Source organism: Balaenoptera borealis, assembly GCF_965194805.1.
Source record: "Balaenoptera borealis genome assembly, chromosome: 4".
Classification (NCBI taxonomy): domain Eukaryota; kingdom Metazoa; phylum Chordata; class Mammalia; order Artiodactyla; family Balaenopteridae; genus Balaenoptera; species Balaenoptera borealis.
Window position 1 is genome coordinate 47,672,148 of NC_138861.1, and position 16,738 is coordinate 47,688,885.

The 16,738-nt window shown below is 36.4% G+C and overlaps 1 protein-coding gene and 1 long non-coding RNA gene across 8 annotated transcripts in view; one reads left to right on the forward strand and one right to left on the reverse strand.

The window, feature by feature from the left end:
• Nucleotides 1-16,738, forward strand: part of LOC309628314 — an 882,984-nt gene that overhangs the window by 492,257 nt on the left and 373,989 nt on the right. The gene's annotated exons all lie outside the window — the stretch shown is intronic.
• KLHL2 (kelch like family member 2) overlaps nt 776-16,738 on the reverse strand; it is a 126,030-nt gene continuing 110,067 nt past the window's right edge. For 3 of the 7 annotated variants that reach the window (XM_082391139.1, XM_082391140.1, XM_082391143.1), the window contains 7 exons: nt 16,470-16,587; nt 8,267-8,464; nt 7,790-7,891; nt 6,517-6,645; nt 5,743-5,883; nt 3,090-3,233; nt 776-1,890 (listed from right to left, as the gene is read on the reverse strand). In XM_082391139.1, the coding sequence (XP_082247265.1) occupies nt 1,862-1,890; nt 3,090-3,233; nt 5,743-5,883; nt 6,517-6,645; nt 7,790-7,891; nt 8,267-8,464; nt 16,470-16,587 (861 nt within the window). In that variant the 3' untranslated portion in view covers nt 776-1,861. The other 4 variants (XR_014244305.1, XM_082391141.1, XR_014244304.1 and 1 more) reach the window with 4 other exon arrangements.

The following is a 16,738-nucleotide window of genomic DNA, read 5'->3' on the forward strand; positions in this document are numbered from 1 at the left end:
TAGATCCTCAACATGTTGACAATGGATGTACTTGGAGCCACACTAATGCAGAAATTCATGTTTTCATATGGTGAACACAGGCTTTTTCTTTTTCTGATTAAAGTCTTCATATTTCCACTTATAATGGAAAATTCAACTAAGTTGGTAATAAATGTGGTTCTATGTTTAAATGTGAATACTCTATATTAACTAAACAGAAATTTTATCACAGGTATAATTCTTTCCTCTTGATTACTGACTGTTCTGGCAAGAGCTCATGCCTACCTTTTAAATTCCTGAGGAACAGCCACCATACCCCATCACCCCCTTCCATCTCTCCCCCTCCTGTGTCCAGCACCTCAGCTGTCCACCCCACTCCCCCATGCCCATTTCCTCCATTCCTTTTATTTGGTATCAAAACCACAATTTATTTCTCAGTTGTTTTAAAGTAGGTATTTTTTCTTTGACTTTCTTTTTGGTCCAATGCTATTTGTTTTATCTTTATCTTGTGCCCTGCCCATATTAGGGACAGAAGAATATAAAACTTTAAATTTCACCAATCCTTGGGAGACTTTTTCCTTGATTATTAAGGTAGCTTTTTCTTGGAGAACAGTTTTCCATGACTTCAGTTGTTGAACTTAACAGACTTGCCTTGTAGGTTTCTTTGGCAACAAATTTTAAATATTGATTTATGAAGTTAGAAAATGCAAATTTTATAAAAGAATACAAAAAGTGAACAGGCAACTTTCTTAGTAGCAAACTAAATAGATAAAAATCAAGGACAATGTGAAACAAATAATATACAAACTTTTATTCAAAGTTAATTCAAGAAAGACATATTTTGGTCATTTTTAAAGTAAGATTAATTGAAGATCTCAGAAAAATTGTATCTGATCAACACACATGGCTACTCACAGAAAGTTCTCTCTTCTGTTAATAGCAGCTAAATTTATACACACAGAAAAAATTCTTAAGACCATGCAAATTCAGTTGAATTCCATACATTCATTATATTCATCAAAAACCTGCAGTAATGTTCATGCCAAACTGTTAAGAAAAAAATTTGAAATACACACCAAAACATGACCAAGATTAAACCAAAGAAAATAATAAATAAGCATAATTTATATTTTATTTTAAAAAGTTTGGCATCACACATGTATTCAAGTGTGTTACACCAGTTCATTCCTCAGAAGTGGCATTTTAAAGTGTTAAGCATTGTTAAATATCAAAAAATACAACTCTGTTTTACAATGTAGTACTGGCATAATTCAAAGTACTGTGCCAATTATAAATAGTATAATCAAGTTTCAAACATCTTTTCAAACATATTTAAAGGAAAGCATATAGACACACATTTATATGCACACAATTTATTATACTCATGTAATCAAACATATTTTATAAAAGCAAACAGTTTTATCCCTCAACTAGTTTGTATACTTACACAGAGTTTAATACCTGTTCAAAGATTTTCAGTTCCTGTGTATACAGATTTTCAGGAGAAGGAATAAAGATGAAACTTAATTTTACAAGAACACATATTACTTTATCCCCCTTCACAAAATAATCCAGTCATTCAAGATTGGTAACTAGTCTTTGTGAAAGCAACTATTGTCCAAAGACTACAGAATAATACTGCAGTACAAGTTTCTTATTAAAATTCAGTCAGCTGCTGCTCACTGCAGAAAAAGCTTACACGGTGCATCTACCAAAAATAATCTTCAATATCTGAGGCCTATAAAGGCAGATGATCTTATCTTCTGCGGAGACTTAAAGTGCAGCTACAAGTGGAGAAGTGCTAGACTCTCAGTCACTTCAGAAGTACTTGTTGAAGTCTGCTTCTTCTCATGTGTAAATGCGCTGAAAATGTCCTTCAGGCTCATAATGGTTTATCAATAACTGTGACCCCTGAACAAAGAAACGAAGAAATAAAACAGAAGTCACAGGAAGCATTCTGTATCTCTGAGAAAATACTGAAGTTTTTATATTATTACTTAAGAGGGACTGAACACATCATGATGTTTCAAAATCTCTTTCTTAGAAACTTTAGTATTACTATCATTTTAATCTAAATGACAATGAAATCTTTGTTTAAAAATTAGGGACCAAAACTGCATAAGACTATTTAATCCAGAGCTCATCTTTTGCTCTTCACAGTTACAATTAAGGGAAAATAATTTTACTCAAGAAATACTAAGATCCTTTAATACTCAAAGGGGCACAAACAGACTTTTAAGAGTGATGAATATTTTCATTACCTTGATTGTGGTGGTTTTGTGGTTATATACATGTGTCAAAACTAATAAAACTGTACACTTTAAATATATGCTATTTATTCTATGTCAGATATATCTCAATAAAGCCGTTTTAAAAAATTTCACGTAATTTTGAGGAATGCTATCCTGGGATCTTACTCTATATATCAATAGTTCTATTAGGTGTTGTTTTATATGACAAATAACAGTGATGGTTAATTAGTATAAATTTCTTTTTTCCCCACTATTAAATCTATATTAGAATGTTACTGAAACATTCTAATATTTAAAGCAATATAAATATCTATCATCAGAATAAACTATATGCAACATATACTTTTAAAGACTCATCATTATATTTATTAAAGAGTATTACCATTTGTCTTACGAAGAGAATGGACCAAACTGATATTTTATAATTCAATCAGTGCTGTGCTTAAGTAAGAAAATTACTCTGTAGCCTCACTGTAATAGTATCACATGGAGCCCTGCCAGGGCAGATGTTATAGGGCTCATATCTTTTAGATATCTGAGTAATTAAAGCCTTGCCACATTGTGAATTCCATGACACTGCATACAGATGTAGCCATATTAAATTTTATTATATGATTCCACACTGGAAAGATTTGTAATTTTGAATACAAATGACTACAGAATGACAAAAGGATACTAGTGCTTTATTTCAGAATATACATATCTGATATTAATTATTTTGAGAATAAGAAATAAGATATACTTTGAGAAAAGACTTCCTTCTTCTATAGGAGAAAAACATTCTTAATGTAAAAATCATAACGATGTAATCCTTTCGTATTATAATAGAAGACTATAAGAAAACTGAACAATTATTACCTGCGTAACTTCTCCCTGTGCTCATACAAGATGACACAACTGTCCATTTATCAGTTGTTGGGTTATAATATTCTACTGATGCCAAGTTACAGGAACCATCATCCCCTCCAACTACGTATAACAGACCGTTAACTGCACAAACTCCTTTAAAAAAATTACACAGAGAGAAAACAATTATTTTAAAAATTTGGACAAATATAAGTATCCCTGCACGTGTCTGGTGAGGTGATCCAGAGACACGTACTTCCTGGAAAGAGGCAAGGAGAGAAGATGGGGGAACCCGAAAAGAATTCCTTTATATGTGAGAATCTAATACTAACTGTAAGCTCCTACTCATGTTACTTATGCAGTAGATGCTTTATATATGCATTATTTCATTTAACCTTCACAATAACCTTACTTTACAGGTTAGAAATTATTTTAATCCCCATTGTATTAAAAACAATAGAAAATTAAAAGTCAAAGAAGGTTAGTAACTCTCCCAAAGTCAGCTTCTAAGGAAATCCTAAGGAAAAAGGAAAAATAAATATATATATTAGTAGAAAGTAAAAATGATTCTGAATTTTAATTATTATACTGACTGGTCAACCATTTTATCTCTTTAAAAGGGAAAACAGTATTATTTATTTAATTATTATGAGAATAATATATTTTTTGTATTTTTGCAAAATTCAAAACATCTAGAAAAGTATAAAGAAAAAAGTCCACCACTAATCCTATACCGCTTAGAATCCTGATCATCGAAATTCTGGCTCTTTTCTACACATATATACTCAGACACTCCTTTTTTTTAACCCCAAAGTAGCTCATACTACACATGCTACTTTTTACTCACTCCCACCAAACAATATATACCTTGGACATTACCCTAAGTTAATAAATACAGATCTACATAATTTTTAATGGCTGCATAGTATTCCATGTATGATAATACCATAATTTGTCTTTTACTGATGGATTTTAAATTATTTTCAGCTTTTTTGCTCTTATCAATAACGTTACAATGAACAAGGATCTCTCTTGCACATTTTGCATACTTGTGCAACAATTTTCTTAATATAAATGTTTACAAAGGAAACTGCTGAGTGAAAAGATAAACATCTTTTAAAAGCTCTTTATTTCAATTTATTTTTTAAAAGTATATTTAATAATTTTAAACACGATTCAGAGCTTTTATGAACTGGTACTACAGGGCATCAAAACATCCAGAAGGGTGCTGCCCACACACTGGTCTCTTTACAGACAGTTTTGCTAACACAATTAATAGGTGCTTGTAGATTTTTAACGTAACAAAATAATAAGCCCAAATCTCTACACAGCATTTAAAAGCAATAGCATCTTCTGTGCAACTGGAGTGGATCTCCTTTACTCAAACTCTGTTGTGCTACTATGCTAGTCTCTCGACAGGAAGCAAACTCATATCATTTTAAAGTAGTTCAAATACCTGAAATGCAAGAGCAGGATGACAATAGCTCGACATACACAAAGTATCTCCTTATTCTTATGGCTAGAAGAAATGAGCTAATTTTGATTTGAAAACAAGGGTAGAGAAAAAATAAGATTAGAATAATCTTTAGGAAAATAATAACAAAAGTTTAAATTGCAAATAAATTTCCTAATCCAGGAAGCACATGCACATATGCTTGTCTAACTTCATATGTGCTGGGGCCCAGATTTGTGGGTCTTACTATTAATAGTTCTGGACTATCCATAGCTGAGAGAGTTTTAGTACTTCACCAAGTACCAGTTGTGCCAGTTGGATGAGGTAAAAGGTCACGTAAATTAATTTTATATTTTGCTCTTTTGAGCAAGTTCTTGCAGTCCCATATACTTGTCTCCCTTAGTGATCACATTTAAATTAAAGAGAAATTAAGAAGAACATTTCTGGGGGGATGGAGGGTGCATCTTGCAACATCATCCAGTGGTATACAGTGAGTTTGAGAATCATCAGGAACTTATTTTGGATTATAGGAACAGGCATGAAGATAATGGCATTTTTAAGAAAATGAGAATTTCCCAAAAAGACTACCCAGGTACCCTGAATCTATTTTCCATTTCTATTTCCCTTCTACAGATCTTCCTTTTAAGTAGGTAGTTCCCTACCTACTTAAGAGATCTTGAAGACCTCAGCTTTCTTAAAATTATTGTTGTTGTTATTTTAGCTTTTCCATTTTCTAGAAACCCTGAACTGTATTAAATTGAGGTTGCCTTCTTCAGGCTTCCCCTCCAGATTCAGATAAACAACTAGCTTTTTTATCTGGTATAAATATTTACTCAACTAGACTAAATTCCCTGAGAACTGGGCTCCAGAATGTGACACAGGTAGACACTCAAAAACGTCTGTGGTAAGAATGAATGAATTCAAGTATCAAATAAAGAGGGTTCTTCCTCTAATTAAGTCTCTACATTCATCACCAAAAAGTAAACTTTGACAGAAATTATAAGTTAACAGAAGGATCACATCAACCTGTTATATCCAGACACTATGTTAGGCATTCACTATATAGGATTATTACAAAAGTTTCTGCAAGTTTCTGCCTTTAAAGAGCAAGTCTATTAGGGAACTCAGATCGGTAAAAGAACAATGGAAATACACAGTGATACTCTGAATATAATTCAGTATAAATTTCATAATCATAAACTAGATAGGTACCTGCATTTCTTCTACACATGTTCATATCTGCAACCTGTCTCCATGTGTTGGTGGCGGGATCATACACTTCAACACTTTTTCGTACTAAAGGGCCATCATGACCCCCGACAGCATACAATAAGTTGTTTAGCACACCAACACCTGTAAAACACAAAGAACTAAACAATAGTAGAGTAAAAGGGACAAGAAATTTATAATATATTAGGGTTTCTTCAAATGACTTGTAAATAAAACTTTTGAAATGATTATTCTAAAAAGTCAATATTAAAGCATACAGCCTAAGAAATAGAAACAAATAGAATTACAAATGAGAATCTCAGTAAGAACTATTGTTCTAAAAAAGTATGTCAAATACAATAAAAATAATATGGAGGTGAAACACAGAGAGGGAAGTCCTTTACACAATTCTTTTGAAAACAACTTTCATGATAAAAGCAAACCAATATTAGAGCATAAAATCTGTAAGAAATGGATATGGAGTTGATTATTAAGCAAGCTCTCCAATAAGCACTAAAAACAAAAACCTAAAAGTAATGCCAAACAATATAATTAAATGAAACAGAAGCCTTTAATATAGCACTTTAGAAATTTTACAAAGTGAAATTTAAGTGCAGCTACCTACCAACTCTACCTGCATAATGCAAAAGACATTTTAACAGTGGCACTAAAATCAGTATATATTTTCTGATAATATAAAGAGATGCCACCATTTCACTTGTTTAATTCTTTTCCATCATTTCCATGCTTCAGTTACTAAATGAGGTTCCTATTCACCTGCTCCGCTCCGTCTGGTGCTCATTTCTGCTATATAGGTCCACTCATTTGCTGTGGCGCTGTAGCATTCTACTGTGCTGAGACACTGACGTGAAGCTCCGTCATAACCCCCGACAGCATAAAGCAGACCTAAACATGGAATCACAGAGAAAGCCAAATTCATAAAAAGCTATTTTTTCAAGTCAGGAAATAATATATTTTCCTCCTTGGTAGCACAGTTTACCTTTAAAGTATTAGGAACTATTTAAAATCTTGCCTAATGGTGATAGGTGGACTTACCAAATCATATTATGAAGATCTGCAGAATATATATGATATTAATTTAACACTTTCATCAATAATCTGACTGACAGAACAAGAGAGTACACTCAGTATACCTTTGGATAAACACTATTTGGTAAGTGAACATCCTGGAAAACCAAATTAAATATTAAAGTTATCTTAGTAAATTGAAAAAAAAAGTTGAATCAAGAGTCAGTACCAGTATACAATGGAATATTATTTGGCAATAAAAACAAATGAAGTACTGGTAAAATGCTACAGCATGAACAAACCTTGAACATTATGCCAAGTCAAAGAAGCCAGTCACAAAGGACCACATACTGTATGATTTCATTAATATGACATGTCTGTAAGTGGAAAATTTATAGAGAGACAGAAAAGTAGATAGTGTTTGCTGAGGGCTGGGAGGATGGGGATGATAGCCAAGGGGAGTAGGACTGCTTTGGGGGGTAATAAAAATGTTCTAAAATGAACTGTTATGACAGATGAACACTGGATTGTATACTTTAAATGCGTGAATTGTGTGGTATGTGAATTCTATCTCAGTAAAGCTGGTAAAAGAAAAGTTGGTGCAGAGGATTATACCCACCATGGGGAGGGGGGTGGGAACCCACAAATTTGCTCAACCAAGTAAAAAAAAAAATCATACTAATTAAACTCTTTTGGGGGACAAAGTAGGATCTAAATAAATAACTGTGGCAACCCATCCCTTAAATGTTGAACAGCCCTTCTCCAGATGTAAAATTTCATATTCATGCCATCTGGTTTGTTCCCCAGATGACTGTATTAAAGTCAGTTAATAATATTACACAGGTTACACAGAGAGAGGGAGGGGGACCAGAGGGCGGGCATGCCTTATTTTAAAAAGGGATAACTAGCGTTTTCCAATAGCCACTATTTCCCTTTTAAATGGCCCTTTGATTGCCCATTTAGAAAACCAGAGTCTGGGTTACGGGAAGAACCACTCACAACCGCCGGGAAGCCGACCCACCTCCAACTACGGCGACACCCACGCTGCTCCTCCTCGTGTTCATGGGGGCCACGTGGAACCACTCGTTAGACTTGATGTTGTAAGCCTCCACCGAGGACAGCCCTGTGATAAACAAAGCACAACGCACTGCACCTCAGGTTCCTTATATGTATTAGTAGGGGAAACACTTCAGCTGCATTAAAGTGGGCCAAAATCCAATTATGTGACGAAGAGGAATAGCGAGCTCCTACGCAAGCTACTGACATTTACTGGCTTTTTAAACTTGGGAAGATGACTGACACTGAAGCATGAGAAAGAAAATTTACATACGGAGCACTCTTAACATCATTTAAAGGAATTCTGGATGGAAATTTTAAACTTATCTTCACAATACCTGTTAAAACATTCAAATGCCTCCTAATTTTGCTAGGCCTTGTTCCATAAATGTGATCGTATGTTAATTCTAACAGCAATGTAGGAAAGATAAAAGAATATTGCCTGTACTCCCGTCAAAGCCTCCCACGGCATATAAAAGTCCGTTCAACACAGCAGCCCCCAGGGTGCTTCTCCGGTCTCGCATGTTAGCAACACTGGTCCACTGATCTTTCACGGGGTCATAGGAATCCACAGTGCGGACCCTTAAGGAGCCATTAAAGCCACCGACAGCGAAAACGAGTCCAGCCATGTAGACCATCCCTGAAAAAGAAATATAGCAGTTAATGATGCATGTGCAACCCAACTGCTACCACCATCTAAAGACTGCATTCCAAACAGTCTACAGCTGTTGTCAGAACAGAAGTCCCCTTAGGAGAAGCCTGGTTGAACAGGTCCTAAGAAACGCTATTCATTAGCGAGAATATAGAATGAATAGACTGTGCTCCTTACTACCACTGAAAAATGCAATGGCATGGGCTGAGGTACTATTTTGACTCTTAGCTTCTTCAAAGACTTACTTACAGACGTAAACAATGAGCCAATATTTTCCAACTACTTGAACCTGTACAGATCTCCCATGGCTTTCAATTTTGGACCTTCTACTCAAAAATACCAGACCAAGTGCTCTTCAAAAGAATCAAGGGCATGAAAGATAAGGAAAGACTATGGAACTGTCACAGATCAGAAGAGACTAAGAAAACATGACAACTAAATGCAATATAACAAGGGAGGATCAAGATGGCAGAGTAGGAGGACATGGAGCTCACCTCACCCACAAACGCATCAAACATACATCTACATGTGGAACAATTCTCACAGAAAACCAACTGGAAACTGGCAGAAGATCTCTTTTACAACCAAAGCTGCAAGAAAGATCTCCACATAACCCGGCAGGATGGGGGGAAAAAGGCATTCAGAACAGGACTGGCACCCCTGGGAGGGATCTGTGAAGGAGGGAAGGTCCACGCGGGCAGGACCTCGCCCTGGGGAGCCCCTCTGCCTGCTACGAAGTCTGCCAGGACAGATAGAGGGACTGGAGGTGTTACAGACCCGGGTTCTTGGACTCTTTAAGCAACAGAAATTGATAAGAGGCCAGATGAGGAATTCAGGCAAGGCTTTACTGGGACTTGTGCTTAGCACGAGGGAGCAAAAACAAGTAACAGGTTTCCTTTCTTGCTCCCTGAGGAGAGGGAAGCTGTTTCCTTAAATGGGGTGAGGGTGGGGGCACATTGGTGGCTTGGGCTGGAGGCGTGGCTTAGGTGGTCTGCCCACCCGTTGATGGTGGTGTGTGCAGGGATCATGCCCAGTACCCTGCTTTTGCTCCTAGCACTTCAGAAGTGGCAGTTGGGTTTTGGCCTTATTATTCATAATTACCCTGACTACGCAGGTGCGCAGTTATTTTTAGTCCCTTAGAGTTTCTTTGTATTCTGGTGCTCAAGGAGATGTTTGTCCAGGTGCAAGCACTGCAGTAAAGGGTCCCAAGTCCCAGGTCCCAGCCTGTCTCAGAGGGGCCTGGTCTCTGCTCTCAAGGAGTGTGTGGGTGCTGGTTTACTAGCAATCAGAGCAGAGCTGATAGCTGCAACCTCGCCATGCTTCCCAGTCTGAAATGCATGATGGGCAGGGGTGCTAGTATGCACAGCGGCTAGATGCTGAGTCTTGGGCAGACGGGCCCGGGAAGAGGACTCTGTCTTACTTGCATGGAGACAGTTTGGAGGGCCTGGGGTATGGCCTTATCAAACCTCAGAGCCCACTGTCAGCATTCACACCACAAGGGAGGGTCCAGATCCAGTGGACATTGTTGGTGCACACACTGGGTCACACCACAGAAATGCATGTCTTGGGTGGACAGCCCCTTGGGAGGAATATACAGGGGTTCCTTTTCTGGCTGGAGCACTCTAGTTCTGCCCAGACCACACTGAAGCTTGGAGCCAGATCTAGTGCAGACAGGTCCTGGGAGAGGACTGCCACAGAGGCAGCCCAGGTCCCAGGTGGCAGCACAACCACCTTGACTCTGCAGCCACAGTACCCCAGCCCCCAGCACCAGCCCACTCCACACCACACACCATAGCCTAGCACTAGATCTGGGACAAACACAGTGGAGAAAGGGACACGACCTTGGGCTGCTTCTGGGCAGAACTGCAGATGACTGCAGAGGTGGTGCATCGGTTCACTGTGACCACATGGGCCTCACTTGCTTCAGCACTCACCTCCTTTGCAACAGAGCAAGGGCAACGGAGCCATATCAAATCTGAGACTCAGGGTTTCTACTCAAACAACTGGGGAGCAGACCTTGCCCCTGACAAGGCTGTGACATCCACAGAGAAAAGAGGAGGCTGTGCCCAATATCCAGGGCAGGCGCTAGACACCACAACTCCAATCACACCGCCTTATCAAGGGGATAATGGCCAGCACACTCTGAGGAAAGATATGGTTGGCATACAGCCCTTGCACCAAAAATATTGGACTTACACAGTCTACACAGGGATGCTCCCACATAAAAACAGCCCTTTAAGACCACAATAGACAACTGTTCCTCCTAAATTCATAGAGACAGACAAAGTCAAGTAAAATAAGAAAGCAGAGGAACTACTCCCAATTAAAAGAACAAGAGAAATCCCCTGAAAGAACAAATAATGAAACAGACCTCTCCAATCTACCAGACTCCTAGTTCAAAAAGGAGATAATAAAGATGCTGAAGGAATTAAAGATTATCGATAGAAATGCAGATCACTATAACAAGGAACTAGAAACTATAAAATGAACCAGTCAAAACTAGACAACTCAATTGCAGAGATAAAAACAAATCCAGAGGCAATGAACTGTAGACTAAATAATGCAGAAGAACGAATAAGTGATCTGGAAGACAGAATGATGGAAATCACCCAATCAGAGCAGCAGACAGAAAGACAAATGAAAAAAAAAAAAACAAACAAAAAAACCCCAAAGTAACATACAAGATCTATGGGATAATATAAAGCATACCTATGCAAAATAGGGGGGTTGCAGAAAGAGAAAAAGGTCTCAAAAATGTATTTGAAGAAATTATGGCTGAAAACCTCCCAAACTTAAGAAGGAAACAGATATCCAGGTAGAGGAAGCACAGAGGGTCCCAAACAAGATGAACCCAATCACACCCACATCAACACATTTCATAGTTAAAATGGCAAAAGAGATACTGTAAAAAAACTGATACTGTAAAAAACTAGAAATCAACCACAAAAAGAAAAACGGGAAAAAACCAAACACATGGAGACTAAACAACATGCTACTAAAAAACCAATGGTCACTGATGCAATCAAATAAGAAATCAGAAAATGCTTTGAGACAAATGACAATGAAAAACACAACCTCACAAAATCTATGGGATGCAGCAAAAGCAGTTCTAAGAGAGAAGTTCATACCCACACAGGCCTTCCTCAAGAAAAAAACTCAAATAAAAAACCTAACCTATCACCTAAAAGAATCAGAACAAGAAGAACAAACAAAACCAAGGTCAGCAGAAGGAAAAATAATAAGGATAAAAGAGGAAACGAAGAAAATGAAGATCAAAAAAACAACAGGAAAGATCAATAAAACCAAGAGCTGGTTTTTAGAAAAGATAAACAAAATTGACAAACCTCTAGCTAGGCTCACCAAGAAGAAAAGAGAGTGGATCCAAATAAAATAAGAAATGAAAGAGGAGAAATAACAACCACAGAAATACAAAAAAATCATAAGAGAATACTGTGAACAGTTATATAATGACAAATTGGACCTCCTAGAAGAAATGGAAAAGTTTCGAGAAACATATAACTGGCCAAAACTGAGTCAAGAAGGAACAGATAATTTGAACAGACTGATTATTAGAAGTGAAATAGAATCTGTAATGGAAACAACTCCCTGCAAACAAAAGGCCAGGACCATACAGCTTACCTATCCTTCTCAAACTATTCCAAAAAATTACAGAGTAAGGAACACTTCTAAAGTCATCGTATGAGGGCACCATCACCCTGATACCAAAACCAAACAAAGACACTACAAAAAAAGAAAATTACAGGCCAATATCTCTGAAGAATACAGATGCAAAATTCCTCAACAAAATATTAGCAAACCAAATCCAACAATACAGAGAAAGGATCATATCTCATGATCAAACTGGATTCATTCCAGGGTAAAAAGGATGGTTCAACATATGCAAATCAATCAATATGATACACCACCTTAACAAAAGGAAAGAAAAAAACCACAGGATCATATCAATAGACACAGAATAAGCATTTGATAAAATTCAACATCCACTCATGACAAAAACTCTCACCAAAGTGGGTATAAAGGGAACATATCTCAACATAATAAAAGCCATTTATGACAAAGCCACAGCCAACATAATACTCAACGGTGAAAAGCTGAAAAACTTCCTGCTAAATTCAGGAACAGGACAAGGATGTCCACTATTACCACTTCTATTTAATATTGTATTGGAAGTCCTAGCCACAGAAATCAGACAAGAAAAAGAAATAAAATGTATCCAAATTGGAAGTGAAGAGGTAAAACTGTCACTATTTGCAGATGACGCGACACGCTATATAGAGAACCCCAAAGACTCCACACGAAAAGTATTAGAACAAATAAATTCAGCAAGGTGGCAGGACACAAGACTAATATACAGAAATCTGTTGCATTCCTTTACACAACAACAAAGTATCAGAAAGAGAAAGAAAAAAAAAATCCCATTTAAAATCCCAACAACCTAAGAATAAACTTAACCAAGGAGATGAAAGACCTATACACTGAAAACTATAAAACAATGATAAAGGAAGCTGAAGATAATTCAAAGAACTGGAAAGAAATCTCATGCTCTTGGAAAAATTAATATTGTTAAAATGACCATATGATTTACAGATTAAATGCAATCCTTATCAGAATATCCATGATATTTTTCAAAGAACTAGAACAAATAATACTAAAACTTATATGGAACCACGAAAGACCCAGAAATGCCAAAGAAATCCTGAGGAAAAAGAACAAAGCTGGAGGCATAACTCTTCCAGACTTAGACACTACTACAAAGCTACAGTAATCAAAACAGCATGGTATTGGCACAAAAACAGACATATAGATCAATGGAAGTGAACAGAGAGCCCAGAAATAAACCCACACACCTATGGTCAATTAATCCACGACAAAGGAGACAAAACTGTGTAATGGAGAAAAGACAGTCTCTTCAACAAGTAGTGTTGGGAAAGCTGGACAGCTGCATGTAAATCAATGAAATTAGAACACTCCCTCACACCATATACAAAAGTAAATATAAAATGGTTTAAAGACTTAAATGTAAGACATGATACCATAAAACTCCTAGGAGAGAACATAGGTGAAACATTCTTGGAAATAAATCATAGCATTATTTTCTTAGAGAAGTTTCCCAAGGCAAAAGAAATAAAGGCAAAAATAAACAATAGGACCTAATCAAACTTAAAAGGTTTTGCACAGCAAAGGAAACCATCAACAAAATAAAAGACAACCTACGGAATGGAGAAAATATTTGCAAACGATGCGACTGACAAGGGGTTAATAACCCAGATATACAAATAGCTCATACTATTCAAAAAAAAACCCCACAACCCAATCAGGAAATAGGCAGAAACCTAAATAGACATTTCTCCGAAGAAGATATATAGATGGCCAACAGGCACATGAAAAAGATGCTCAACATCTCTAATTATTAGAGAAATGCAAATCAAAACCACAATGAGGTCTCACCTCACAGTGGTCAGAATGGCTATCATCAAAAAGTCTACAAATAATAAATGCTGGAGAGGATGTGAAGAAAAGGGAACCCTGCTGTTGGTGGGAACGTAAATTGGTGCAGCCAGTATGGAAAATGGTATGGAGTTTCCTTAAAAAACTGAAAATATAACTACGATATGATCCAGCAATCCCACACTTGAGCATATATCTGGAAAAGATGAAAACTGTCATTTGTAAAGATACATGCACCTCAATGTTCAGAGTAGCACTATTTATTGGGTTGGCCAAAAAAAGTTCATTCGGGTTTTTCTGTAACCTTATGGTAAAACCTGAACGAACTTTTTGGTCAACCCAATACAATAGTCTAGACATGGAAACAACCCAAGTGCCCGTCAACAGATGATTGGTTTAAGAAGATGTGTTATATATACAATGGAATATTACTCGGCCATAACAAAGAATGAAATACTGCCATTTGCAGCAACATGGGTGGACCTAGAGAATATTATACTAAGTAAAGTCAGACAGACAAATACTACATGACATCACTTAAAATGTGGAATCTAAAAAAATGAAACAAACAAATCTACATACAAAAGAGACTCACAGACATAGGAAATAAACTTATGGTTACCAAAGGGATAAATTAGGAGTATGGGATTAACGGATACAAACTACTACACATAAAATAGATAAGCAACAAGGATTTACTGTATAGCACAGAGAACTATATTCAATATTTTGTAATAACGTATAATGGAAAATAGTCTAAAATAAATATAAGTGAATCACTTTGCTGCATATCTGAAACTAACACAATATTGTAAATCAACTATACTTCAATTATAAATAAATGCATGCATGCATTCAATGTGGGATCCTGAACTAGAATAAGAACATTAATAGAAAGAATGATAAGATACAGTAAGTCTGTAGTTTAGATACATGCACCTCAGTGTTCAGAGTAGCACTATTTATTGGGTTGGCCAAAAAGTTCGTTCGGGGTTTTCTGTAACCTTATAGAAAAACCTGAACGAACTTGTTCGGGTTTGGCCAACCCAATACAATAGCCAAGACATGGAAACAACCCAACTGCCCATCAACAGATGATTGGTTTAAGAAGATGTGTTACATATACAATGGAATATTACTCAGCCATAACAAAGAATGAAATACTGCCATTTGCAGCAACATGGGTGGACCTAGAGAATACCATACTAAGTAATAGTAATATGCCAATGCTAATTTCTTAGTTTTGATAACTGCATCACAGTTTTATAAGATATTAATATTAGGGAATTACACACACACAAATAATTTCTGAGTAAGGCTTTTCTACACGAGAAACAAATCTTTAAGTCCAAGGACAAAATTCTGATGTACAGGAATTCATAAAAAGTAAGGTTGTTAAATGGCAAAAATAACACAAAAATAATGCAAGTAAAGTCAGAAGATAAAAGATTAATACAAATAAACATTCACACCACAAATGACAAAAAGACTACTTCCCTTAAAGTATCAAATCAATAAAATAGTATAATAAAAAAATGGCAAGAATCATGAACTGACCATTCAGAAAGATGTTTAACTTTCCTCATAATAAAAGTGCAAAGTAGATAATGAGATAGCATTTTTCACCTACCAGATTGCAAAACTCAATTTAATTATAAGGTGTTCTAGGGTATGTAGGGAAATTTGTACCTTCATATTTTACTGTTAGTGGAAGTAATAATTGGTGTATCTTCCTTGCATACTCTTTTAATCATTAATTCTAGTTCTAGAGTTTTATCCCACTAAAATATATTAGGATACATACATAATAATGTATGTATAAGGAATTAATTGCAGTACTATTTATAACATAAGATTAAAAACAATTTTAATGTTCAATTAAAAGCTAGTAAAAATTATACTACATCCAGATCCCTGTCCAACATACTAGACAGCTCGAAAGGAATGAGTTAACTCTATGCTGTTATGTAACAGTTGCTGGGATATATTGTTAAAGGACTACCATGATAGAAATGTTCTGTTACACTTAGAACTCATTTGCTATGGGAGCTATGATTTATGGATCCAGGTTTGAGTCACAGGAAGAATCCTTAGAATTTGCAACTGCCTCTTCTGATCACAGTTTTGGATAAATAAAGTCTATTTCAACAAATGTTTGTAAAACAGATGCTTGGAAAAAGGAAACTATGGCTTATTAGCTAAGTCAGGAATCTCTTAGAACTAAGGGTCCCAACCTAAAGAATTCTCAACACTTCAGCAAAGGTAACTGGGAAAATATCCAGCAAATTGCTAGCTACTCCACTTTATACTAGAGAATCAGAAAAATATGTAAATTGAAGACAGAGCAGCTATCCCCATCGATGTCTTATGAGTTGCACAGTGCTCCTCAATCACTCTGTAATCACATGGCTATTTTAATCAAAGCTTTTCCAATAAAGATTCTTCTAGTTAATAAAATAAGACCTGAGAGAGAAGCTCCCAATGACCCAGCAATAGGGAAATGACCGCAATGCATGATGCTTACCTGCCCTACATCTCCTGGAAGGCAATTCTGCTACTTGGTGCCATCGTTCTTCTTTGAAGTCATAGCATTCCACACTGCGGATAGCCTTTGGTGCTTGGCCCCCAACCACCACCATTAACTGCAAGGGCAGAAGTAGAGGCACTTGAACCAACAACTACTGCATATTCAGGGATTTAAAATGTCTTACAAAGACAATGACGTGGAGAATATTAGGATGAAGATGGTAGGGGGAGCTGGGGGAAAACAACCACCTCATCAACATTTAATAA